The sequence below is a fragment of the Scomber japonicus genome, chromosome 2, assembly GCF_027409825.1.
Source record: "Scomber japonicus isolate fScoJap1 chromosome 2, fScoJap1.pri, whole genome shotgun sequence".
Taxonomy (NCBI): domain Eukaryota; kingdom Metazoa; phylum Chordata; class Actinopteri; order Scombriformes; family Scombridae; genus Scomber; species Scomber japonicus.
The window spans coordinates 28,472,410-28,499,631 of record NC_070579.1 but is presented as its reverse complement, the minus strand read 5'-3'; the positions used below and the strand labels follow the sequence as shown (position 1 = coordinate 28,499,631).

General features: G+C 41.2%; 1 protein-coding gene across 4 annotated transcripts in view; it reads left to right on the top strand.

Annotated features, from left to right (window-relative positions):
• The first annotated feature begins 4,725 nt into the window (after positions 1-4,725).
• The window catches only part of crebbpa (CREB binding protein a), a 49,413-nt gene continuing 26,916 nt past the window's right edge, over positions 4,726-27,222 (top strand). For all 4 annotated transcript variants that reach the window (XM_053338949.1, XM_053338940.1, XM_053338936.1 and 1 more), the window contains exons 1-2: positions 4,726-5,592; positions 17,901-18,607. In XM_053338949.1, the coding sequence (XP_053194924.1) occupies positions 5,505-5,592; positions 17,901-18,607 (795 nt within the window). In that variant the 5' untranslated portion in view covers positions 4,726-5,504. The remainder of the gene's footprint in view (positions 5,593-17,900; positions 18,608-27,222) is intronic.

The following is a 27,222-nucleotide window of genomic DNA, read 5'->3' as shown; positions in this document are numbered from 1 at the left end:
TTATCCTCCTGCTGCCCCCAGCTGCTGTCTCTGCAGGACTGTTTGCAGGTGTGGGCAGGATGTCCCTTCCTTTGGCATGGATGAATAAGAGGGAGTTCACTATAACACAAACAGTGGCTATAAAAATGGCTACTAACTTCTGTCATGGGGCTGTTGCCTGAGTTCTAGGGTGGGTAGAACCTGTGTTGAGCACAGTAGTACATAGGGGAGAAGGTTGACAGGGGTGAGAGGGAAAGGAAGTAATGTTTGTGTTATTGTTGATGTTTTTTCTTAATCGTTTTTGTTATTAAGTGCCTTCAGGACTAGAACAGTGAACGAACAAATATGAATACTGAACAAAGTTTAAACAATCGTTGCATGGGTGTTTTCCCCATAACATGTAGACTGCCGAACATGCTGTGGTTTCTTACTCCATGCTTTCTTTTCAATGCAAGTATTTCTTTAAAAAAAAAAATCCTTATTATTGTGCCATATCATTTGTTTTAACTTGATCAAAGTCTTGACCTTACTTAAGGGAAAATCTGTTTTTTTGATTCTATATAAGTGCCAGTGCAGCGTGATAGGCTGAGCAGGGAACTATGGGAAGAATGAGGGAATCACATGAAGCAGTGTTAATTTATGTATTCTGCTTTGACACGAGGGCTTGATACAGTATTCATTTGTGCTAACGTCCCAGTGAAAAGGGGACGTGCTACAAAGCAGACTGCATAGATTTTTAGTTTGTGTAGCAGCTAAATGCACATTTAAGCACAGGTCTTGCACAGTGTTTTTCTCGACCACTTGTATTTGGTAGTTATTACCATCAGATAGCTTTTAAGAGTTGAAAGAGAATTCTTGTCTGTCACAGCATGTACAATCAAAAGCACAAAATCAAATCAGATAAGGGAATTTAAAAAATGGAAGAAGGTGGTTTTAAAAAGTGAGATCATCACAAAAGCAGGAAGGCACTTTAAATAGAATTAAAGTGATACTGTGACCCAAATCTGTCTTATGAGTATGAAACACTCACCCCTTTTAGACCTGAAAGGTGGCTATAAAAAGGTGAAATTTATTGAAGTGATGCTTGATTCCAGGGAAACGTTTCAAACCAATTCTGCAGCATAGTTGCACCAAAGTACGACTAAATACATCAGTCTCAGTTCTCAAATACAAACTTTGTACAGCCATCTTTTCAAGCCAAGGTCAGAGTTTGATATTCAGAACGTTTTGAGGGGAGTATTACTTTAAGTGGGACTGTGAGGGACAATCACTGTGTAGTTCATGATTAGATGAAAGAGCGGTCCACGTTGCTGTTGGTTAAAGTGTCAAATCACAGATCAGCTACAGTATCGCGTGTAAAACCTCAGACTCACATGACGTTCCATTTATTGCCTTCATTGCTAGAAGAAAAAAAACTAAACAAAACACACTCATCAGTCCATCACTATGTATTTATTCAGTAGCTAAGTATTGTCTGCCTTTAGCTGTGTGATTTGCTGTTGAAGGGGTGGGACTTCTAACTTTATCCCGTCACAGCCTCTATATTGAGGGGGCCCTCTACTGTATCAATATACTTAAAATTGTGCCACTTTAATTGAGTGATCTATAGGTGCAGTGCAACCTAAACTAGCTGATTGTTTTGTGGTGCCTAAAAAGTATGACTGTATTTTTGAGTATTTTGGTTTTCAGAAAGTTTTGTATCATGCTGTTGTCATAATGAGGATAGATGATTGTATGTTTGAGGAAATTATGCTTGTTATGCAGGTTTTGCTGCATTTTTCTTTCTTTTTTGACAAATTCCATCTTTTTTTTTTCATTAACTGGTTGCCTCGAATAGTGTGGTGGTGTTCCCATTGAATAGTGGTCACCTATGTAGTTATCTTTGCTCTTTACTCAATTCATGCTTTGTCTTGACTTTTGAAAACACTTGTTTCCTCCTTACACTTTGTGTGTGTATGTGTGTATGAGTGCGAGAAAGTCAAAAACACAGATAAGATCACTGTAATGTGATATAAAAGTAAATCAATCAACTGCATGGCCACTGAGAGCAGTTGGTTTTGCTATAGCTGTCTTCATCTGGAGGGAGGAATTGTATACACAAAGTTACATTCTTTGAAATGGGAAGAAAAAGATGAAGAGGTTGGAATCTATATAGTTATCCTGCAAAAACATCACTACATATTTTACAGATCATTTAGGTTAAAGAATCTTACCTGCAATGGTTGCACATACAGAAACAGAAATGACAGTGAAACAGAGGAACCATCTCTATTTATGTAGCCGTTTCCATCTGTAGCATAAGAAGTATCTTTGTTTACCTCTGCCATTGTGCACTCCACACACACAACCAGTGCCTTTCGAATCAGGAACACTTCTAATCAGCATGTGGACTGTGGTTATTTGTATCAAATAATCGCTACAGCACCAGTAGCATACCTACATTCAAAATCCAAAGAGGCTTCTCCAGAAGCTGTCACTCTAGATTGAGGCACAAAAAAAGCTACACATCTTCTTTGTGGTTAAAGGCCATTGGTTTAAAAGTATTTTTTTAAATCAGACATTAATCTTGTTATACTTTCAACATGCTCGTGTTTCCTAACCTAATAAACCATAGCACACTAAGTCATGAAAACAGATGACAATACCAGGTATCAATTTTTAAGGGGAGTCCCCCCCCCCACCCATATTTTCCAGAAGCTAGATTATCTGTGATTTTCAGGCCATGTTGCTGCAGCTATAACAAGCAGCAGCAATATAAAATCAAATCCATGATGAATTTGAGGTGTGAGATTACCCAAATTGATGGGCGCACCACCTCTATAATTGCGCACATCTGTACACATGTATAAATAAAACAAAAGTTTAAAGTGAACACTGCCGGCTCTGTGATCTGTGATGAAGACGGGGGAGAAGTATGCATGGTGTTCTTTGAATGAATGAGAAGTTTTCTTCTTTGTTAGACACCCTACAATTTAAGTTGGATATCGCTCTTAAATGTAATTTCAACATCATTCTTTCTACAATAATCATCCTTTATACAATTATGTTGAACATTTAGCATGTATTGCATGACTCTGCAAGTAATGCAACACGCGGGATTCTTCAAATCACTAGGCTTTGCTCATTTAAGGATTTTGTCCTTCTCTGACAGCGTATTGATAGATGATGTGAAACAAAATTTTGTTTTTGCAGAGGGAAAGAAGTGGCCCCACTACTCCAGTGCTCCAGTTAAGAAAATACGGTCAAAAAAACAGCTAAGTGCATTGAACAGACGTTGAAGGGATTAAGTCATCCCCATTCTACATCCTTGTAGAAATGTGATTCTGCTTTGTGACAGAAAAATGAGGGACAAGCATAGTGTTTTATTAGCACTTGTTAAAGTCATTGCAGTTTAGAAGAGCATTGCCCAATCAGTCATTTAAATGGTGTTAACTCCATCTTTTCATTATAAATTTGAAAGTAAATTCAACCCGTATGTGTTTTTAATTACACTGGGACAAAAATTAGACAGAGTTGTTTTGATTTAAAATCTTTGTGTATTTGTTTTATGTTCATGAATGAAATGTATTATGTATGTTTTGTGCACATTACCCATGTATCATTTATCAACACATGATCGTAATCTGTACACATTTGCACAAAGCACTCAGTGTTTGTACATATGCAGTTATTTTATGTCACATATGATTTTTTTTATACATGTGCATGTGTCAGATTTTGCCAGAAAACAATGAAAAAGAGACATGTACTATCAAATTGATTCAATGTGTGTCTATTTGAGAAAGTGTGAGTGTTATGATTTTATTACTCTTTTTTTCAGTATGATTGAAATAAATTTCAAAGCAGAAAAATAGATGAGTGCACTGTGAAGTATAAAGTAAAGATGGTTCTTGTCAAATCATACACAATATACGCACATTGCAGGTGGGTTTTGGAAAGGCTTACCGATTTCCACGCTGTTCCAACACTGTCAGTAGGGTGGAAATATTTTTGATCTGACTAATATGTGGCCATATAGTGTGTATCTACCTGTATATTCTGCCAAATATTCACTGCCAGAACCTATATAAGGTAATGATTTGCTTTTGATGTCTGTAATTACTCACTTTTAACACCAAATCAAAAGGGACATACATGTAAAAAATGGCCAGAAAGTGGAAAAAAAAACAACACAGAAGAGATCGGTAAACTACCTGTTGTCAATTCATGTTCCTTGTGTGTTTTTTTCCCTTGTAAATGTACTTGTCTGCAGGAAGGGCTAACATGCACAACAATCTGCTTTACTTTAGTGATGCAGAAAATTATTAGTGAGGTTAATGTTGACCTCAGGGAAAATGATGAAATGATGTGAGTCCAGTTGAGTCCAATGTTAGTTATCTAAACTATTTTATTACAAAAAGTGCAGCACAGTGCAGCATACAGCTATAATGCACATTTATTTAGAGAATATGTTCATATTTATTAATAATAATGATCTTTTATAACTGATTATTATTAATACTCAATGCAATTTAACTAAAATGTATATGGCATTATTAAACAGATGTATGCATGTTTTACTGGCATGTAAATTGCTTGTGTGTGTCTTTGGTGGTGCTGCAGCGCCCCCCGCGGTGAATAGGCGCAGTGTTTGCACGTAGGGCGTGATATTGCGGCCCCTCCCCCTCCACAGCCGATCTGGAAAAGAAAAAAAAAAACTTTTTTGTATCGAAGGAATCAACAGCCGCCATCTTGTCGTGGCTCGGAATTAGGATTTCGGTCCAACACTGGTTTTTACGTAGAAATCGAGCATCCTTACCGCGATATGACAGCGTCCTTCCCCCCGAAAACGAAATCTTAGCACCGCCTCGGAGACATTTTGTGCGAAAAAACGGGAATTGGCCCAGTGGTCGTCGGACAGAAAAGCTCCGTATATCTGATTTCCCCTTCGGAGTGCGGCGATTCAGCCCTGTCGCCGTCCGGGAGCAGTATTGTTTACCGTGGGCAAGCGGAGACCAGGTCGTGACTTTCGAAGTGATTTGCAGAAAGACGGCATTTTTATGCAATTGTGCATTTTTGTGGAGCTTCGCGCGATTTTTGCATGAAGAAATTTGACGTCACGCAAAATGGGTACTTTGAACATCTAAAAATTACGACGTTTTCTCCGGAATGCAGAAATCCACCTAATTTTATTGGATTGACAGCTTGAAGTTCGATTTTTACATGGGGAATATTTTATTCTGGGTTATTTAATGATAATAATGTGGGTGTTGGGTGTTGGATTATCATGGGGTGAATGGCGGTGGCGAAGCGGGGCGCTATTGCATCTCTTTTGAAAGACACCGACTCTCACGTCAAGTAGTAGCTAACAGTTAACTTAGCTGGTAGCAGGCAATTAGCTAGCTATTAGCCAGTTAGCTCACGTTAGCAGGCTACCAGCTTGCTAATGTGCTAACCGGGAAGATTCGGGTTGATAAAACAACTTCCCTGTCGTAAGGTTAACGATTATTACCCACTTGAGCAACCCGCCGGAGAAGATATCAACTATGGCTGAAAACCTGCTGGACGTCGGACCTCCCAACTCCAAGCGGCCGAAGCTGAATTCACCTGCCCTGTCAGCGTCTGATGGACCAGGTAAAGGCCTTCGTACAGTCTGCACATGAAACACAGAGATCATTAATATGTACACGTATCAACCTCCTTATGCAGCATAGTTAAAAGTTATCAGGTCAGTAAGGTGTTCGGAGCTGTGCAGCTGTAATAGTTGCTGCTGTGGTTTTACTGCAGTGTTGTGGTTAGGTCTGTGTTGAGCATGTCATTGCAGGGACCTAGCCTTGTGTACTGTGCATATGCACAATAGCCAATCTATTAAGTACACTCATCTAGTGCTTATGCTGTCTAACACAATGTCATACAGTATGTGCCACCTTCATGATAATATAACACAATACAGTTTAGTGGTACTACTTCACACATGTCTTTTAAAGTTGAATCAACATCATCAAACAGCTTCAACAAACCCTGCACATCTGATGCAAGGCTGTTTCATTAGTTTTAACTGGGTGTATCTAATACGCTGGCAACTGAATGGCATTTATTAGACACACCTGAGTCTGAAAGCAGAGTAGTCCTGTGTAGGAGGTTGTGATGTTCCAGGTAATTGTTCATAAGGTTGGACAGGCACACGAGTAATAGGTAAAAATGGCATAATAATGATGGTCTTCCATACTAAAGTGATGCAGAGTCCACTCCAAACAATGCACCTATTCCTAAAATCAGGTGTCCCTTCAACCCATCATGTGCATCAGAAATATGTGACTAACACAACTAATCATAATGGCCAGGCTGCTCCTGCTAAAGCATTTTCATTCATTTGAAGAGCGATTACATTTAATTTATTGTGATAGTGTTCAGGTAGTGAGTGGGGTCAGGAGGTAGTTGCTGGCCAGGGAATAAAACTGTTATTAATGAGCAGTGTTGCATTCAGCACTCCATTCAGTTATCAAAATAAAAAGGAAGCAGGAATTACCAGAGGAAAAACTGTACTTTGCCCAGCCACAGCATCCCTAAGCAAACATATGAACCCACTGACTAATCTGGATTGGAGTGGACTGCCATTGATTGTAAATATTGTATTTACTGATTATATTTAATGCAAGGTTTTTCTGTGTCATTTTCCTCTGTGGACGCATGCATTCTATAAATATGTAGGAGTACGTGGCAGAAGTAATCATGCATGCTCTCAAACATTAATTGGGAGTCATGAATGCCTCTCTGGTATCTGAACTTGTACATGTGCGTCATTTTACGTTTGAAAGGAAATATGCCAATTATGACTTGCCGCCTCAGAAAAGCTAAATTAGAAAACAGAGATTAAGAATACAACAAGGTATGTAACAAATTTTTACTTGTATTGCTCATTTATGTGAAAAAGGGTAAATCCGTACAAACAAAATGTCCAACATGTAAGCCAGTGATAATTCTGTTAGTTAGTTCCGTGTGTATAAAGTTGACACTACAAACGACTTCTCTTTCCTGTCAAAGTTGTTTGGGAGTCCCCACCTCCCAACCCACTTTATCTTATCCACTCTCTAGCTTATCTTTTAGGCTGTCATTTTCTGACACGGTACGCTGTAGTTTTTGGTCTTCGTCAGATGGTGCTCTGGTACATTTCAGAGGTAGCAAAATCATAAGAAATGTATTTTGTCAGTAGCAACTAATCATGCTAATCACATTAGCCAGCAGACATCTCCTATGGGCTTACTGGAATGATTTAACCCATCAGACAAAACCTTGCATAATTAAGGTATGAACAATCCATAATACAACACTCTTATCAAAAACCTGTATTAGGGTTTTTGATCTTAAACTTGAATGCAATGACAAATTCAACACTCACCCCTGCAGAGTTGCTGTGATGTTTAGCTCCTTTTTAGCTAATTGTTAAAGTTGTTAAAGCCTGCACATATACTGTATGGTTGAGTGTGAGCTGGTCTCAACATTTGCCCTGCACCAAACATCAGACTGACAAAGTTACCATTAGCTATGAGAACTTTATACACTTGTAATATATAATGGATGTGTGTGTGCGTGTGTGTGTGTGTGTGTGTGTGTGTCAACTTGGTTTGAAAATGTTGTGCCACAAATCAATTAATGGAGCGGATCAGTATGACCTCATTAAGCACATTGACTAATATCAGCTAGGATGTGATCAATCCACATTAGATATAGTGTATTTATGTTTCCGTTATCTGTTACATTCATTCAGTTTTCTTAGTTGGACAGCAATCCCTGGTCTCATGTCGCTTGCCATATAAATGATCGCAATGATTTCTGTGCAATTAAATGTACAGACTTAAAATGAATGATATCGAACTTTGATTACTATTATCTAATCGGTACTCAATATTAGCATATAGCCTGAGTTGAGTTATCTTGAGTCAGTATCAGGTGAGAAAAAGTTGGATTGGTGCAACTGGCTAACTCTGAAATCTAAGAGCTGGTATTTATTTGATCTGCTTGTTTAATGTTTGCTCTTGTCGCTAAGCAAATTGCTTTCTCTACATTATCAATCCTCTCTATCGTCTGGCACGTGTTCATTAAGTTTGATTTGTCTGAAAGAAAAAAAGAATTGTTGGACAGCCCTCAACAAAAACAGCAGCTACAACACCAGTGAATTACAACGCCCATCACACATGGCAGAGGCACACTGTGTCTGCAGTGATCAATCATTAAACCGTCTCCGCCTTCTCTTTATACTTGTCGCCAGTTACAATCGGGACCTAACGGACCCCGCGGGACTGTATTGGGCAACACTATTGTCAGCTGTAAATTACAGCAGATGAAGAGTCGACTCGCTTTGTGAGCAGCGCCCCTCTGCCCTGACATTTGCCCTTTGTCTTTTATAGCACAGCCTTTAGGTTTGAATTGCACACGGGTGTAAGGTAGCACATGTTTATGGCAAATGTGAGAACGCATTTATCCATGTGGCGTCTGTGCACACTTGATGTTTTTATTCAGTCAAGTTTCATGTGCGTTTAGGGAGGTTCCATCTTTATTGTTGTGGCAGAGAGCAAACACGTGCCCCCTGTCTCTCTATTCTAGCCATCTGTCACCCTGCGGGGTCCCTCGGCTCCCCTTTCCCCTCTGTTCGTGAAAAATCTACTGGCTGTGTGCACAGGTTTTATTAAGATGTTATGCCATCATAGTGACGTATTTCAGCTTGGGACAGTGGCTGTAGTTGTTAAAAAATGTTACTGCACATCCAGAGTTGCTGTGCTTTGATAGATTGCATTTTAATCATAGTCTTTAAATAGCCGCTGATGGACTTAAGCTATTATACTACTTTTCTTTGACAAAAGCAGGGTGTGTATGTGTGGGAAGAGTTTCAGCAAACTCTGCTTCTCTCTGTTTTCATCCAAGTCACGAGTGCTAAAACATAATCGGTGAATTTTGTTACATATCTCGCTGAGATCTAGTAGTGCAGCAAAGTCATGGCCAAGTCAGTGAACTCCTTCACCCCAAACACCCAAATATTTACTTACTATGGCGTAAATGGCACCCTTTAATGCCTAGCAGGCAGACAGTAGGCTCATGATGCAGCCGCTAATGGAGCCATTTATGCTTGTGCCTGCAAGCAACCAGAAAAAACCCTGAGAAAAATGAAGAGCGAGCAGCAAAGCAGACAAGGGGGGGGGACAGAGGGTGGTGGTGTGTCACCACCACCTACCTCTCCATGTTAAGTGTTTTTGACAACGTCATCTTGTTCCTTAGCTGGCTTAGTTTGCAGCATGGGCTAATTGGTGGTGGTGGTGGTGGTGGTGGGGGGGTTTCATAATGCAATTCGTTGGAAGCATCTGAGCTTGTATTTAAGCTTGTTTCCGCTTGTTATAATACAGTCTGTTTCTTTTGGACAGTATAGCTATTTTTACAGATCCCATGCTGCTTCTGTGTGTAGGGTAGTGGATAAGAGGCAAAGAGGATTGTTAAGAGAGAGCATTTTGTTTGTACGCAAAGTAGGAATATTCAACTTTCTGTTTTTTTTTTTTTTTTTTAATTGCAAAAAAGCTGCTTTTCCAAATATTTATGTGAAAAGCACAATACATCATTCTGCTATCCTGGCTAACACCAGACCGCATCTGTCGTATTCCTCGTATTTGAGGTGGGATCAATGCATGTTGATCAAATGCTTCTGTACGCTACACTACTTTTAAAAACAATAAACAATTATTTTAGTATTTGTTTCCTGTTAATTGTTTTATGTCCCTGTGTTGTTTTATCTATTTATGTACAGCACTTTGTTTCAGTTGTGGTTGTTTTAAAGTGCTATATAAATAAAGTTGAGTTGAGTTGGGCAAACTTACAGCCAATCATGTCAACAATACACAATGACGTATTCAGAGCCTGTAGGGAGCACCGTGAACACATGAACACTTCCAATTTATTAAGCACACAATCTACTGCTGCTTCCAACGGTTGCTGCACCTCCATGGCCGCCATGCTGGATGTCAACAGAGTCGCTCTACAGTCGTCATTGTTTTGAGCCCGCCTCCCCGTTTTGTGATTGGTTCCCTATCTTAGGCAAAAACCCAGGCTATCATTCTGTTTTATGCACACCTGAAATCAAGAAATGCATAAATCTCCCGTATCTGCATTGTACTATGAGAAATAGCCTGTCATTTATAGCCCATGCATGTCACTTAGACCCAGTGGTTGGTGGGTAATTGAGATGTGCAGCCTGGTGAGGATGAAAAGCAAGAACAGAATGAGTTCATAAAATGGAGGAATTTCAAGAAGTTCATAGGGGTAATGTGTACATCAGGTGTAAAGACAGAAAAGTTGAAAAACAGAAGACTTTGTGACAGAAGTGCAAGACAATGACAAAATTCCAGAAAAAAACATCTCAAGAGCTGAAGACATTACGCTTCACTGATTTAATCCACTATAGGAAGTAGCAGTGATTGAGGGTTCCACAGGTCGTCCTTTACACGCTCAAAATGATCCTATTACGTGGATGTTTTCCTGCCCATTGTAATTTGAAATTTGCTTTTTGGATGGACCACAGGGACCAGCCCTATAAATACGAATGACTGTCCTTGACTGAGTGATGAAGTTAAGCCATTGGTTGGCTGAGTAATGTAACTTCACATCACTCTTCCATCGACGCTTTGGTTGATTATTAGGAGGGCAACACTAATTTCATGTGTCCTTACAGGTACAGTCACTGATTTGTTAGCAAGCCTTACAGAATATAATTTCATTCATAATTGTCTCTACTCAACTGATGATAACATTTGCACATTTGATTGTTTGAATTGAAACTTGTCTTGACACGACTTAATAACTGTAATTTAAACAAACTTTTTGTGGTTTGCATGAGTGGCTGACACATTCAGTCTGTTCAGTCTTGCCCAACCTGTTGAAGGCCTATTAATGTAAAATGCTTAAACCACAAAGTGAAAATGATTTCAGTCCAGGGACTAGTTCATTGCAAGTGTGTGTTGGGGAGCTTGTGTTACGAGTAGCTAGCTAGGGAGGTCTGACGGCATGACCTCCCTGGAGAAAAAAATGTGCCCCTAATAGTCCAAACATTTTTAATCCCGCTATTCCACCACATACACGGATCTTAATTATTGCATATTTTAATGAGTATGCCTTCTGATCGTTAACATGCAGTGAATTATTATATATTATAGGGTAGTTAGACTACTTGTGTCTTTTAGCATATGCACTAGTGGTGTGAATGTTCACTGTCCTCACGATTCAATTACAATTCAGCTGTTAATGATTTGATTCTACTATGAATCCCGGTGCATCTCAACATATCACATCCTGATTGTTCTACATTACTGCATTGCTCATTTTTCATCAATTGATACAAGAAGTCAGATGAATATGAATTCCCTTTTTTATTTAGAAAGTACTTTAAAAATCTAACACAACATACATGTTAAACATAACTGTCTTCAAGTAGACCAAAATAAGTCAACAGTATAGACCTAGCAGAAAATAGACCTTGCCTGTATGAAAGTAACAAACTGAGGGCGGAGTGCAGCGCTGTTTATCATTTCTCCAGCAGTGCATAGTAAGGGTCGGCCGACATGTCGGTGGTGTAGGACTTCTTCGGAGTAAATGAGACAGATAAAAGACAAGCTATTTGTAATCTGTGCAACACTAAAGTACCTCGTGGGGGAGGTAAACAAATGCAAAATGTTTCAACACCACAAATTTAATCAGGCACCTGGATAAGGAACACAAGGAGGAGCATGCTGAGTTTAAGAAACGGAGCATGGGCAAAAAAAACAAACAAACACCGAAACGGATGCTAAAGCAAACGACTTTAGACACTACCCATCCGTAAATGGACTGTACTTATAGCTGTGACAGTGAGAAGGCAAGGGGTGGCACAAGGAAACTCATGGAGTTTATTGTGCTGGCCGACCTGTCTGACCTGGAGCACCTAGCATTGCAACGTTTGCTGGCATACTTTGATCCATGCTACCTTGATTGACCCACTTTATATTGAGCTTCAGGTCACAAATTTATACCTTGACAGAACTCAAAGCTCCATCAATGATTACAAGCTGTCCTCCTCCAGAGTCAGCAAATCAGGCCCAAACCAAAGTGCTGCCACCATGTTTCACAGATGGGATTAGCTTCTTATGTCGAATGTTTCGTTTTGTTCGTCGCTAATCAAAAGTTACTCATTTAAACCAATAAGTGCAACTTTGGTGTCATCAATCTATGAACATTTTTCTGAGTGACTTCAGGCTCATCCACGTGATCTTAAGCAAAGCTTTGATGAAAGCAATGTTCTATTTGGAGTGAAGTGGCTTTCTCTTTGTAACTCTGCCATGCCAATGATGGTCAATGTTCTCATTATGGTGGACTCATTGACTGGAGCCACCACAAGAAAGGCCTTTAGTTTACTAGACGTTACCCTGGGGTCCCTTGTAGACACCTCAACCATATCATGCCTGATTTTGGTGTGATCTTTGATGTTCAATGGTGTTGCATGTCTTCCGTTTGTACTGCCCGGAGTCCTAACTCTTTACAAATGGTTAATAGCCCTTTTCAGCCTGGTGAGCATCAATAACTCTTCTTCTAAGGTCCTCATAAATCTCCTTTGTCTGAGGCATGACACATTTCCACAGACCTGTGTTGTGAAGCTCAAATTATGACATTGGAGACTTGGGTTTCTTTTCTTTAATCAGGGCTTCCCAGACTCACACTTGATGGCCATCCCATTGTTTTAAACACCTGATTCCAGTTTTCTTCACATGCTTTCATCTCACATAAATATGTAACGTTAGATCATTTTCCTCAATGAATAAACAATTAAAAGGTTTTTGTCTCATTAGTTTAATTGATGTCTCATTGCCTAGTTTTAGGACCTTCATGGAAGTCTGATTGTGTTTTAGGTCCTATTTATGTAGAAATACAGCAAATTCTAAAGGGTTTACAAACTTTCAAGCACTGTATGGACAATGCATTTCCACTACCTACCGCTGTGCAAAAGTGAAATGAAAATATCTCCTTTCTGGGAGCTGCTATCTTGTTTGTGTGATGTAATTTTGAGCCAGAGTAGGCCTGCGGGACACGCTTCTTCAGCCGTCCCGCTGCCTGATGGAGGTTTGAGAGCGGCTGTCACTTGGACAAATATCAGCATGATAAGAACTACCTAAAATGACAGAAACCATCTGTCATTTTGAAACCACAGTTTGGCTCCCATCCACTAACATGGAGGCAGCAGGGTTTATAACCTATACTGCAGCTTTAAATGTTTGGTATGTTATGGGGTCACAGTTCATTATAGTAGAAAAAATAGTAAAATTGTAAAAAATAAAAGTAAACATCCAACAATGGCTCATTTGCCAAAACCATGAATACACTGACAGGAGCTGGACAGGAACAGTATTTCGTTTCATTTTTGTTTATCTTCTCAAGGTGTTATTGTCCACACCAAGGAACATTAATACTACTACTACTACTACGAATAATACTATGTTTACAGGGGCTGCATAGTGAAAGCAGCACATTAGCAGAACAGCAGCAACGTCAGTCCTGTTAGTGTCTACACACGATGAGTTAATGAGATCCCCTTAGTTATTACAGTGTAGAAATATGCTTCAGGTTTTAGTTACGCATGTGGAACGTGAATGAAACATGAGCCGTCCTGAAGCCTGTGTAGACAGCTGAATTGGTTAAAATAAACGTGTATCTGTTCTGTCAGACTGAAAATTCGAGGGTGAAACTCCACCGTTGTAGGCCAGCCCATTGTAAAGGGTTTTTAGGATAGATTACCTTCGCATTACCAAATGGGTCTCTTGCTATCCCCGCTGTGATACTGAACAGCTAGTGAAATGCCAGGCAGCACCATACTGCACCTGTCCCTCCAAGGCCAGACACTTGGCCCTTAGGGAAGATGACAGACAACCCCAGACTGGACCACTGCTGGGGCTGCTTTTGTGGCTATTTATAGCCTCTAATTCCCAGACGGGAGCCGCAGGGGATATAACAGGAAAAGCAGAGAGCAGTTGTGGCAAGTAGGAAGTTAAAGAGGGAGAGAAAACGAGTGAAAGAGCATAGGATGGAAGGATAAATAGGAAACAAATGGGAACAGGAAAAGTATTAAAAGATGGAGGCAGCAAGAGAAGAGAAGTACTACGTTTCTGCATCCCCTCCCGCTCCTCCCGTGGTTGGTGCTCCCCTGACTGCATGTGGTGCTACCTAACCAAAACATTGCTTTGCATTTTTGGTCCACAGCCAAGGAGCCTGGGGGCAAGGTCGCACAGTGTGTGTGTCCCCCCGTTAAGAAATGAATGGGGAGCCAGGCCTGAGCACATGTGATTGAATTGAATGCTGCTCTAAGAGCATCCATGTGGCTGCTGGTTTTAAGAGGAGCGGCTGTATGGAGCGAGTGAGGGAAAAGACGGATGGTCCCTTCAGCCTTAAACAAGCTTTCTCCACATGGAGCACCTGCTTGCCTGATGCCAGGGACCAACAGCGGGCTAGCACAGCAGATCTGGAAGGCTGTGTTTACTCAGGGAAGTGCGTAGGCCAAGTGCCCTCATTAAAGGCTGGATCCTGACTGAATCTCAATGAAGACATCCAGCAGCAGCAGATGGGAGGGGGGACTGCTTCACTTTGTCTGCTCTGTTCTGTCCTCTCCCATCGTGTAGTGAAAGATTAGGGCCCTGATTGTCGTATTTAGATGACTGTGAAGCTTGATTTGATCAGGGTATGGTTTAGATGAAGTAACATTCCTCAGCTCTCACTATCACTCTTAGCTGTGGTGTTGCCTGCCAGCTACTTGCATGAGTGTTGATCATGGGTTGTGCCCTCTACTCATGTTGCCTTTTTTTTCCCTTTTCAAATAAACATTTGCTCTTGTTCTTGAAAGATAATTTCATCTAAGATGATCAAATCCACTTAGTTGGATGTTCACAGGTGTTTTGAGTTATTCTGACTGATACCTGTGCTGAGGTTGACGATAGTTGGAGCTAAACTGGGAATTAGGTGAGGGTCACCAACCATAGTTATAAAGGTGCAGTCTGTCCCACTTTGACAGAGTGAGGGGAGATGTAAATGAGCGTAGTCTGTACACGTACAGGCAATCTTGAGAAGTGGTCTGTTCGCAAAATAAGTGGAACACCTGTGCTGGTGGATGATGGGTGTTAACATCTTTTAAGACAATAATTTCAACCTGCTAACATTATGTTAAGCTTGCAATTCAGAAACACAAGGACAGTTGGCTGCCTTATTTGTAAGAAGAAAACAAGTGTTTTTATTCTCCATCTCTGTGTCTTTCACATGAAAAGTGTTCCCTCAGTTCAATAGAACAAAACTTCAATTACGTGACATCCATGCTGGTAAAAATTTGGATCTTTATTTCTACGGTCCGTAATGCCAGCACACCTCTCCCATATTTCCTTGCTGTCTTAATCACTCCATCTCAAACAAATCATGAGTCCCTAGGCTCTCTGCATTATGCTCACACCTCTGGATGGTGTGACACAAATATTCCTCCACTGCTCAACATGAGCTCCAAGTGCTGCTGGATTCTCTCTGCTGTCACACTGTGTTTGTCAGCTACTGGCTGACAAACACAGTCAGCTACATGCATCTTGTTTCTGTCCTGTGCTGCAGGGACATGGCCAGAGAGCAGCACCAGTTGGCATGCTGGCTCATTACTATCCCATAACTGGGAATTGGAGATCCACACATATAAAATCTCAGGGACAATAATGATAACCATGATGGTGTGGTGTTTTAACAATGATACAAATTCGGAAATGAGAAGAGAACAGTAAATATGTAATTATGATGGTCTCCACCATCCCTAAAGTAAAGACTATATTTGCTTAATGGATCCCTAATGGTGTTGACTTTCAAAACTGGTCTCTATGGTATCATTCATCCATTCATTCATTAATACTGACAGGTTGGATTTTGTTCTATATATGGCAACAAGTATTGTTGCTGTAGACTCGAATAAAATATAACCCCAAGTAGGCCTGCACGATATCAGCAAAATGTGCGATGTGCGATCACACTGTTCAATATTGCGATGACGATATGACTTGCGATAAATAAGAAAATATTTAAAGTTTGCATACAGTTTCTGTCTCTTTCAGATTTTCAGCTTTAAAAGATTCCCTGCTTTTAGGTACTCTAAAACACTGAATAGCTGATTGTCATTACCGCAAATTCCGGACTACAGAGCGCACCTGATTAAAAGCCGCATGCTCTAATTTTAGAAAGAAAATCAATTTTGTACTTGTACAAGCCGCGCCGGATTTTAAGCCTCAGGTGTCCCACGTTGTAATATGAGATATTAGCTATGGTTGGTCTGGCGATGCCTGACAGCCATCACGCATTTATTGTGTATTATTTTATCATTATTAAGGCAAAAGAACTCAATTTATGTCCATGGACATTGTAATGAATAGGATATATGCTTAATATTAGTTTGCATACAGCGTGCTGCATGGACTTCAATACATCTGCTGCACCGCTGCTACCACAATTATCAAATGCTAAGTTTCTACAGTCTGTGACTGTGACCCTCATAAAAGTAATATTTTACAAATCTGCATTATATAAACTAACGAAATTCGTTAAAGTAAGTAATTTGGCGACTTCTAAGTCATTAAACTAAGTCTTACTTTTACTGGAGTAATCTACCTCGTTGGCACCTGTCATTGTACGTCTTGCTTTGAATTAAAACTTACCTACTGAGCGAACTCTCCCGTTCTCTCCTATGAACGAGTCGGACGACAACGTGTATCAACCATGAAGCAAAGTGAAAAAATAATAAAGTACGTAACAGCCGCATCATATGATTTTCTTCGAGTATTTTCCATGTTGATGAGAGTCAGTACAAATGACTGATTTACAATAATAAAGCGTGCTTGATTTATCACACAATTTCATTGGACCTCTGTGAACTACTCATCAATTTTATTGGTCTACTGTTACAAGGCAAAATGTTTTGGACGCCACGAAAAAAAAAAAAAAGTGTGCGTGGCCAATTTATCGCATTACAGACCAGCTTTTGCGATGGGTTCATCGCGAACGTTCACATCGCAATGACGATGAAAATTCGATTAATCGTGCAGGCCTAACCCCAAGTCTGTTTGATTCTTTCCGCTCTCTTCTCTCTGCTATGAAGTCGCACTGTGTGTGTGTGTGTGTGTGTGTGTGTGTGTGAGTGTGTGAGTGAGTGTGTGTGTGAGTGAGTGTGTGTGTGAGTGTGTGAGTGTGTGAGTGTGTGAGTGTGTGAGTGTGTGAGTGTGTGAGTGAGTGAGTGAGTGAGTGAGTGAGTGCAAAAGCAGACACCGCATAGAGGAGAAAAAGAAAAGGCCGTACAGACCACCATATACTTAACTAAAATCATGTTTCCTGCTCTGCTACTCTCAATTTCAGTACTGGCAGACAATCTGGTCTCATTCACATCTGGGTTTTGAACATCATCCCTAGTCTGCAACTGATGTGAAAATCTTTGGGATTATCTCATGTGATTATTGACTGAATTTAAATTGGAAGAACAATATGAATTACATTTTCTCATATATTAGCACACTGTGTATCCTTACTGGGAATATTTGTGAACATTTGGATTGAGGCAGAGATTCAGCTGAGGAGTGAAATAATATTTGTTTGGTTTTTGACACCTTCTGTCGTGTGTGGAATTGAGGGTTTTTGATATCACTGACAAATGGAGAAAATATAAATATTTGGCATTGGTTCTTCTGCAGTCTTATTTACTACAGAAGGCACTGAAGCCTAGGAGCGTGAATGTTTCTTACTGCCTGGCGCACAGTGTTGAAACACTTCATATGAGACAGTTTAAAAAAAAATAAATCTCGTTTGTCACCATTAACTTCTCTGAAATTGAATCAAATTAATCTTATTCCTCTCTCCTCTTTCTTCTCTTCTAGACCTGAGCTCACTGTCCTGGGATGATTTGGAGAATGACCTTCCAGATGAGTTGATCCCTAATGGAGAGCTGATGGGCGTGATGCCTTCAAATGGTGGAACAGCACCTGGAGCCGGTGGACCAGGTGGCGGTGGTGGGGCCACCGGCGTCCCAGATGCAGCCGCCAAGCACAAGCAGCTCTCAGAGCTCCTTCGTGCCGGTAGCACCTCCAGTATTGCAGGCGCAGGGCTGAACTCAGCAAGCCCTCAGCCAGGCAGTATGGGGTCTCAGCTGGGCACACCACTGGGTAAGAGCCCCTTAGGCCAGGGCTCCCCTAACAACCACCCGTCCCCCCAGGCACAAAAAGCAGGAACACCTACTGGGGTAGCAGGACAGAACAACAACAATAATACTGCAACAATGGGCTTGAACACAACAGGCTTCAACCAAGCCATGATGAATAATAGCCAGGGCCATACTGGGCTCATGGCCCAGGGAGGGCAGCCCCAACCTGGGCAGGTGATGAATGGTGGTCTTGGACCTGGAGCTGGGAGAGGACGAGGAGCAGGGGTGGCAGGCATCCAGTACCAGGGACCGACAATGCAGGGAGCAGCACCAGGACCAGGAGGAGCAGGGAGTGCGTTGGCAGAGACACTCACCCAGGGAGGACAGCAGATGGGCACTCACGCCACCCTCAGTGCTGCCCAGCAAGCAGGGAACATGAGCAAGGTGAGTCATATGCCTATTTCTCAACATCCTTTTAGTGTAATGATTATGAATGTGCATTTTTAGGCATCAATCTGTTGAGGTGTGCATTACTGTAAATATGTTGCATATGATTAATCATTTGCACCCAATTATCCATTAAAGTTGTGTATTGATGTTGTGGGTGGGTTCCCCGTCTATAGCGATACGCTGACTGACTGTAGTCCAGTTTGTTGCTCTCACACATAGCTGTCTGTAATGGAGATATGATATCAAACATGAACGAGAGGTGTATTCCTCTTCTGTGGCAGCAAACGCAACACTTGGGCCAGACAATAATTGTGCTGTATTCAATGCCTAACAAGATTCAGGGCTGGTGAACATTATCATCAACTCAACCGTAATTAACAACAGGGCTACGACTATGTACTGGCACTTTAACAGAGGGACACACAAACACACACAGGGACAGCATCTCGTAGTTGATCCGCTTGCCCAGCTACAACACAGGTACCCACACAAAAACTTAACTATGCTGTGATTAGATGGTTAGGGCTGTCATGATTACTGCAATATTTGTAATAATGCACTAAAGACAAGCCAAATGTAGTGCATGGCAAGTATTTGCCACAACCGCACCATGTTCATGATTTTACTTTTTTACTACATGAGGCAGGGCCCTCTTGTGCACTTAAGTGTGGGTGTTTTGACTGTTAGGCAGCTGCCCCAGTACCTGTCTATCTGTAGCGGCTTTGGAGATTCCAGCCCGTTGCACAGTTCTCACTCGTAGGGTTCCATGAAGCCTATCCTGTAGCTAGCATCCACACTTACAAGCTAACTTGGCTTCCAGCCCTCATACCAGAGCTGGGCTCAGGGTAAGCTGACCGTGTCGTGGCTCATGCGCGGTAGTTGACAACACGTATGAATAGTTTGTATCGGTTATATGTTTAAACTCTCCTGGGTCACCGCACGGCTGAGCAGGCTGACATTTAACACTCCCTGCATCGTCACACACTGTGTAGCCATGCTTTATACAGACGCTTGTCTCTGCACTCTTCTGTTGCATTTCTGGCTAGACTGCAACAGCAGGGCCAGCCCTACACACATGAGTCTGTCACTGACTGAGTGATGATGTTTCACCATTGGTCAGCTGCAGGCTGTTGAAGCTAAGTATCCCAGAATGCATTCTGCAGCAATGGCTGAGATTGTGTGGGAGTGTTTTATATGTGACTTGATGGAATTTTCTTTTCAAAATGAAGCACTAAATTAATAAAATAAAAGCAATATAACCAATATATTTACAAATGGAAACTTAACACATATGAAACACTGTATTGGGGTAATTTATACTCAGCATTAATAATAATAATTATTATAGTTATTTCATTAAGGTGGATAGGTGAAATAATATATAAAATATATTTTTAAATAAAACCTTAATCTTAACTCAACTCTCCTTGTAACAGCAATATAGTCTACACCCAAAATCTGGTGCAATGTATATTATCTACAGCACTAGTAGTAAAATGCAGCACTAATTCATGAAAAGTGCTAATAACTAGCATAGAGACAAATGTCTTAAAAATGTCTGATGGTAACCAGGCGACTTAAAAATTAAGAGCTCTCTAGTGTTTTATACGCAGTATAGCCATACACTGCTTCTTGTTTAAATATGCAGGGAGGGAGGATGCTGTCAGAATTTGAGGGTTTCTTACTCTTTTAATGAGTGAAGATTAGTGGTGTGCATCTTTGATTTGATCAGGATTCATCAGTCTATGATGCGATTCGATTCGATTATACGACGCATCTTCTTCTTCTTCTTGATGCATCCTCAATCTTCTATATTACCACACGTGGCTTTTTCATCAATTAACACAAACAGTCAGATCATCTACTCTCCTCTTAATGTAGCAGAAGACGTCACTAACATGACTCTTGGAGTCTGGGCATGAACACAGTAGACAACAGGGAGGCTTACAATACAAAATCTCTACAAATAGTAGTTCTACAGGAACTTCCTGAATATGGCAAACATGACTTTTAGAGTCTGAACTCAGACACAGCAGACAAAAGCTCTGTAACATAGTGATGCTTATAAAAAAAACCATAGGCCTAACGTACTTAGATTTATGTGCAATTGTTGTTGTTGCAAATGTTCAATTCTCAAAAACAAAATAAAAACCTCTTTTGCAGTGTACTTTCACATCAGTTGACATTTCATGAATGTGGACAACATCAAACATGACTGAGTGAACCTCACACAGTATATGAAATGACTGCAACACATTATTGTTCTCTTCTCCTCTGTCTTCTCATCCTCTTCTCCCACCCTCTAACACTACTCCTCTGAGTCCTCCTCTTTCTTCTCATCGGGAATGTATAGGTTCTTGTGTAAGAACACTAGTTGATCTAGGTGTTCTGGTGAGAGAGAGCTTCTCTTAGCGGTGACAATGGTTCCTGCAATGAAGAAAACCCTCTCAGTAGCCACGCTTGTGCCTGGGATGCACAGATAATGCTTCACCAGCCTGGAGAGGAGCGGGAATATTATCATTTGCTGTCGGATTCAAACAAACATGTCAGTGGTGTAGGACTTCTTCAGAGTAAATGAGACAGATAAAACACAAGTATTTGCAATCTGTGCAACACTAAAGTACCTCGTGGGGGAGCATCTGCAAAATGTTTCAACACCACAAATTTAATCAGGCACCTGGGTAAGGAACACAAGGAGGAGCATGCTGAGTTTAAGAAACGGAGTGTGACTTTAGACGGTACCCATCCGTATAGCTGTCACAGTGAGAAGGCAAGGGGTGGCACAAGGAAACTCATGGAGTTTATCGTGCTGGCTGACCTGCCATTTAATATTGTGGAGAACCTAGCATTGCAACGTTTGCTGGCATACTTTGATCCACGCTACCTTGATTGTTAAACATTGACAAAAATGCTTGAGAATACTTTTGTTTATACTCAGTAAACAGTAAATTAACAAGTTATTTAAATACACATATTGCTCCCTCACGTGATCAGATCGGTGATCAGTGATCGGTTTATTTAAACTCACTAATCGGTGATCGGCCCCAAAAATCGTGATTGTGTAAAGCCTAGACTCCTCCTCTACCACAGGCACGGTCAGTGCATCATCTGAAGATAAGACAAAACAGTGTGTTTATTAGGGATTTTAAAAGCACTATAACTTATTGATTACATGATATAATCCCCGAAGATATCTGTGGATGGGTTTGAATGACTTTGTCATGTATGTTTCATAACACACCTATAGATGCATTATGAATGGGTAAAGCATTGCCAGAAACACAACACAGAAATAGAATAGAATACATGGGCAAACTAAGCAGAAACAAACCTTCTTCCATAGGTCCTGATCCTCCAGGTGCATCAGCCACTTCTGTCCTGGCTGTCCTCTCATTCTGTGTTTGAATAATATAAAGAATAGCAAACCAACAGTTAGCACTTTCTCAACCAATGGAACAGCTTGCAATCTCACAACTACTAGGTTACCTGATTTTCTCAGTCTTATTTATATAGTTTGTTTTAATTTGTTTAAATTAGGTTTCACATGAAACAGTTAAATTTACCTCCAAAGTTGCAGCTTCATCAGCCACTCTGCTGTAGACCTCCAGTCCCCCCTCCTCTGTGATAAAATGCAGTCCCTTAAATTGAGGATCTAGGGCTGAGGCTGTATGCAGCATCTTCTTTTCTGCTTCACTGTTGTACCTTTTCTGTAGATCTGTTCTGATGGTCTGCTTGACCATCATTTGTGTGTCTCTGGTGGTGTCTGAATCTCCTGGATTAGCTGAGCCTTTATTGGAGCAATGAGGCAGACAGTAGGATGTTTGTCTACTGACATCAGTAGTGTGAGTCATGGGCTTCAAGGCCTTAACAATGTCCTCTGCATTTGTCACCTCAGTTTCAGTCTGAGTGGCTAGGTCAGACTCTGATCTTCTGATCTCAGGGGAGAGCAAAGTAGCGGTGATCGCTGGTTGTTGTTCCAAGAACCTCTGGGCCATTTTGTATGCACCGTTCCACCTTGTGGGAACGTCAGTCTTCAGTTTCTGATACTTCAAGCGGAGAAGTTTTTGCTTTTCTTTTAGCTGGTGGCTGGCAGTAGCGCTTCGATGGAAGTAAGCGGTTATACGTCGGATTCTGGCCATAAGCCTGGAGACTGGAGCCACATTAAATGCTCGCTGGGATGCCAAGTTCAGAGTGTGGGCAAAGCACCTCATTTTCAACTTGTGCAGCCACAATCATATATGATGCATTGTCCGTCACTAGCGCAATAGCTTTCTATCCTACCGCCACCTTAGGCACTGACTATCTTGTTCACAGTAATTCAATCTAACATCAATATAGACCCAATGCTGATCATGAATTTATAAATAACGAATAAATCGATGTGCCCAAGCCCCATACAAATAATACATTGTAATAGTAAAATCGTTCTATATTTCCTTATTATTCAAGCATAAACAATTCACACATGCAATCAAATTCAGATTAGTCACAAGAAAGTTTATTAATCCAAAACATGAAATAACTTAGCCTTTCGACAATGCAAATGAGCAAAACAAACATAGGCTATTGAGGTAGCTTCCCTGACATAAATGACAACAGCAAAGCAAACCAACTGCTTGCAACATAAAACGTGGTTGTTATTTTCTATTTTTAAACATAAAACTCGTTTTACCGTTGAACTCTGGATGTAGGCCGGGTATAAGGTTACAGTAGCAATACAAGCAATATAATAATATGCTACAATGTAATAAAACAAACTTAAAAAGCTGCACTAGAGGAGGTATCTTACTTTTATAGCTTGGACTTTTACAATTTGCTTATTGATTATTTAAATAAAACTGCCTATAATAAACTTTTGAAACAAAAAAAAAAAACAACAGAAAAACCCTCTTATTTCTTATTGCCGTGCTGGTAGGATTACTAGCCCACATGTTATTTCCAAGGAAAACCAGCATGTTGACTTTTTTGGGCTTTAAAAAACTGCGGTGTGGAGTTACAACCTGACCTGCTCAACTGAAGATGCGCTCGGAAAGGTGTACTGGTTGCGGGGATGTGTGTGTGCAAATATTTGTTTGCCCATTGTTTGCAAGTAAGGGGAACCTGCTTTCATTCACCTGCCACCATCTAAGGGGCCGCTCATCGCCCGCAATTACATCTTCTTGTATGTAAATGGCCATTTCAGCATGTGGACACGTGCACCCCCCCCCCCGCTCAGTGTGCCATTGGCTAATGTGGTTCCTCATATTAGTGGTCTTACGAAAGTATTTGATTTTAGGGTGGCAAGTTTTACAAATAGCATAGGTGTTGTCCAGTTGTCGTTTCATCCCAGGAACTTCATAAAATCCGAAATGTTCCTAGATATCGCTTTTAAATTGTGTGGGTTTTTTTTATTGTGCTTGGGCTACCTCCGCCATGTTAGATGTTGGGTTTACTGTGCTCGCGCGTGTGTCCGTCCTTCACCCACAGTGCAACTTGAACTTTACAACTTTATTGTCCAGCAGAAACGGGAAACACAACAACAATCGCCCATGTTTTATTTTGAATTTTAAAATCGATTGTGACGTTACTGCATCAATTCAGACTCGTCCCATTAAGCATCTCGTTGCATCTTTGTATCGATTATTTTCTGCACCCCTAATGGAGATGCGCTATCACTGACCATAACACCAAACACGTGTTGTTTTAATACATTCTCTACAGCAACTGAAGCTTTTGAGATTGCTGATAAGGAACTTGACTGAAGCCGCCTACTCTCCATATCCCTCCTTTTTATTTGATATGTATGGTGTATTGGCCACTAAACTCCATTTCTGGATTTGCTCAGCCGTCTCTCCCTCCCGAATCATTTCAGCAGTCATATTGTTAAGAAATTAAATATACACTCCACACTTGGCAGCTCTACTTGAGCTTTTGGCAAGAAGCTGATGTTGACATTGCTGTCAACTGCTCAGTCAGTGTCGAGATTAGTACTTGGACACTAATTTATACGAGTGTGCGAGAGATAATGTGTGTATTCATAGCGTCACTGGCTGTGTAGGTAAGATTGCCACCAATGTGGTTTCACAGGAAATTGGTGGGAAGCCATCAATTTTACTGGCTGTGTGTCAGAGCAGAGACGCCCAAGTTGCTCATAACCACAACACTCAGACAGCTACGAGCTACTGAGAAGAGACTCCGAGAGATAGTGAATGTGTGAGTTCAGATTCATTCTCAAATAGAGTATGCACACATGCTCTAACCGCAAGAAAGATTAAAAGCTGGTGTAAAAGTATCAGTGCAGGCATTGTCAGCATGGGGGAAGGCCTCGGTGTGTGTGTGTGAGTGTGTGTAAGCGTAAGCTCAGCTGGTCTCCCTGTGATTATCATGACACTAACAGCTCTAAAGGAGAAAACTGCTTGGCCCAGTCTTTGTGTGTGGCTTCCTCTATTGTGTTTTAATCGCAGGTTGTAAATCTCTTTCTGGTCAATTGTGTCGGTGAGAGGCTGCTGTCACTCCATTCCCGCCCCCCCGTGCTCCTTTTTTGTTATTGTCCGAAAGAGAACCCTCCTTCTCTTTCTCCAGCTTATTAAATGGCTCCTTGCCCTGTCAGTCACATAGAGGAAGACAGGTATTGTAAACCACTTAATCAGTTAGAATGACAGGGGGCGGGTGCAATGAGGAAGAAGGAGGGAGAGCAGCTCAGCTGAATAGTCTGCGCTGGCAGCAGAGCGGCGAGATGATAGCTGGCAACTGTCCTGCCTGCCGATGTGTGGAGTGTGTCAGAGAGTGGGGCACTGAATGGGAAGAGCGAAGCAGAGGGGGTGTTCATTTGTGTGCGTGTGTGTGCGCGACAGTGTGTGACCGCCTGCTCAGCTGTGTTGAAAGGCTGCCAGTGTCTGGTCGTCTCAGCTGGGTCTTTTTTTATCTGGTCTGTTGGAGCGGTGTCAACAGCCTGAGGGGATACAGGCTGGCCTGGCATAGCGGAGTCTGGTCGGGTCTCCCAGCAGCTCCTTGGATGAGAGAGCAGTGAGTTGATCAGTGTGTAAAGCATGGCACTAACAGGGATTTATTCCCCCGGTACATCACATCTTAATGTATGCAGTTATGGCTCCTGTTGAGGGTAGGTGACATGGGTAAACTCATCTAGAAAATGTTAGACAAATAAAATATATTATTTTTCTTACTATAACGGTATGTTCAAATTCATATTTTGAAATTTATTTTCTGGCAATTCAAATGAAAAACCACAGAGATATAGTACAAATAACCACATAAACCTTTAATAAAAGGTCCTATTTTGGTTAAATTTGTTTTATTTATTTATTTTTGACTGGACCCGCCGTAGAATAGCTCTGTCCATTACTGATTCACTGTCACAGAGTGTTACACCATTGGTCGGCTGACCCAGTGTTGGAGTTTCCCCATTGGCCGCTGCTCTTTTAAAATGAGTTGGTGCAAACAGTTTCGATGGCATACTCAGGTTGTTTACAACAGAGCCCCGAGTGCAGCTCACCCTCAGTGGGACTGAGAGTGACTGGGACTGAAAGTTTTTACTAACCTATTTACCGTGTTTCACATGGAGGCTCTGACTCTGAGAGGAGCACCACACTGCAGACACAAAGGGCCTGCGTACCAGCCTGCGTACCAGCCTGCACGCAGCTAGCAGCTAGTTAACATTGTTAGTATTGTTAGCATACCTGTGCTGTGTGTAACTCATAGACTTTATAAAAATAGGGTGTAGCCACGTTGTTGCCAGTTGAACAGCCCCTTACTGGGCATGTGAGAAGTGTCTTTACAGTGTTTGTGTGCTCTGCCCTCCTCTGAGGGAGACCTGGCCAAGACAGCACACCAGTTACAGTTAAAGTAGAAATAATACACGGTGCACAGGGAATACAATCTCTAAATCAGCTCAAATAAGGCAGCTGCAATTCTCAATTACATGGACTTTTTACATGCTTTTAAAATTTTCCATATTATTATATATGACATCATTAGATTATTAAGGATTGGCGTTAAAGCAGCATGTTATTGTTATAGCTGCAGTTCGACCATAAATCAGCATAAAACAGCTGTCAGCAGGTGTCGTGACTCCTTTCACGAAGCAGAAAGGTTGTTTTCTTTTTCAGCTGCAGCACAGCTAAACTGTCAATAGACTCTTATACAGAAATTCTGCTTTATAGCCATCAAGAAGATATGTCAGATTCAGAGGCGTGATGTGCAACACAACAGCATCAGCTCCTGTCTCTTTTTTCACAGACATCAACTGAGCTCTGTGACAACCTCTGTAGCCAGCTTATTGGTGGAGCAACTCTGGCCCCACCCACATTATGTCTGTACCTTTTTTATACAGAACAGAGAGAGGCAATAAAGGAGCAGCATGCCCGCCTTGAACAGGCTGTGTAAAAGTGGCTAGTAATAGTTTCCACTGCAGCACAACTGAACTGTTTCAGTTATAGTTTTGATCACTGAGCCACTGTTGGATGTTGACATTTTTTCAAAATAGATGACCAAAATGTTATTTTCTATCTTTCTTTTTTTTCTCCCTGCTACACTATCTACTGCTACAGCATCAAACCGTGACCCCTAAACTGAGGTGCTTACTGAACCAGGAATTTTGTGTTCTGTTACAC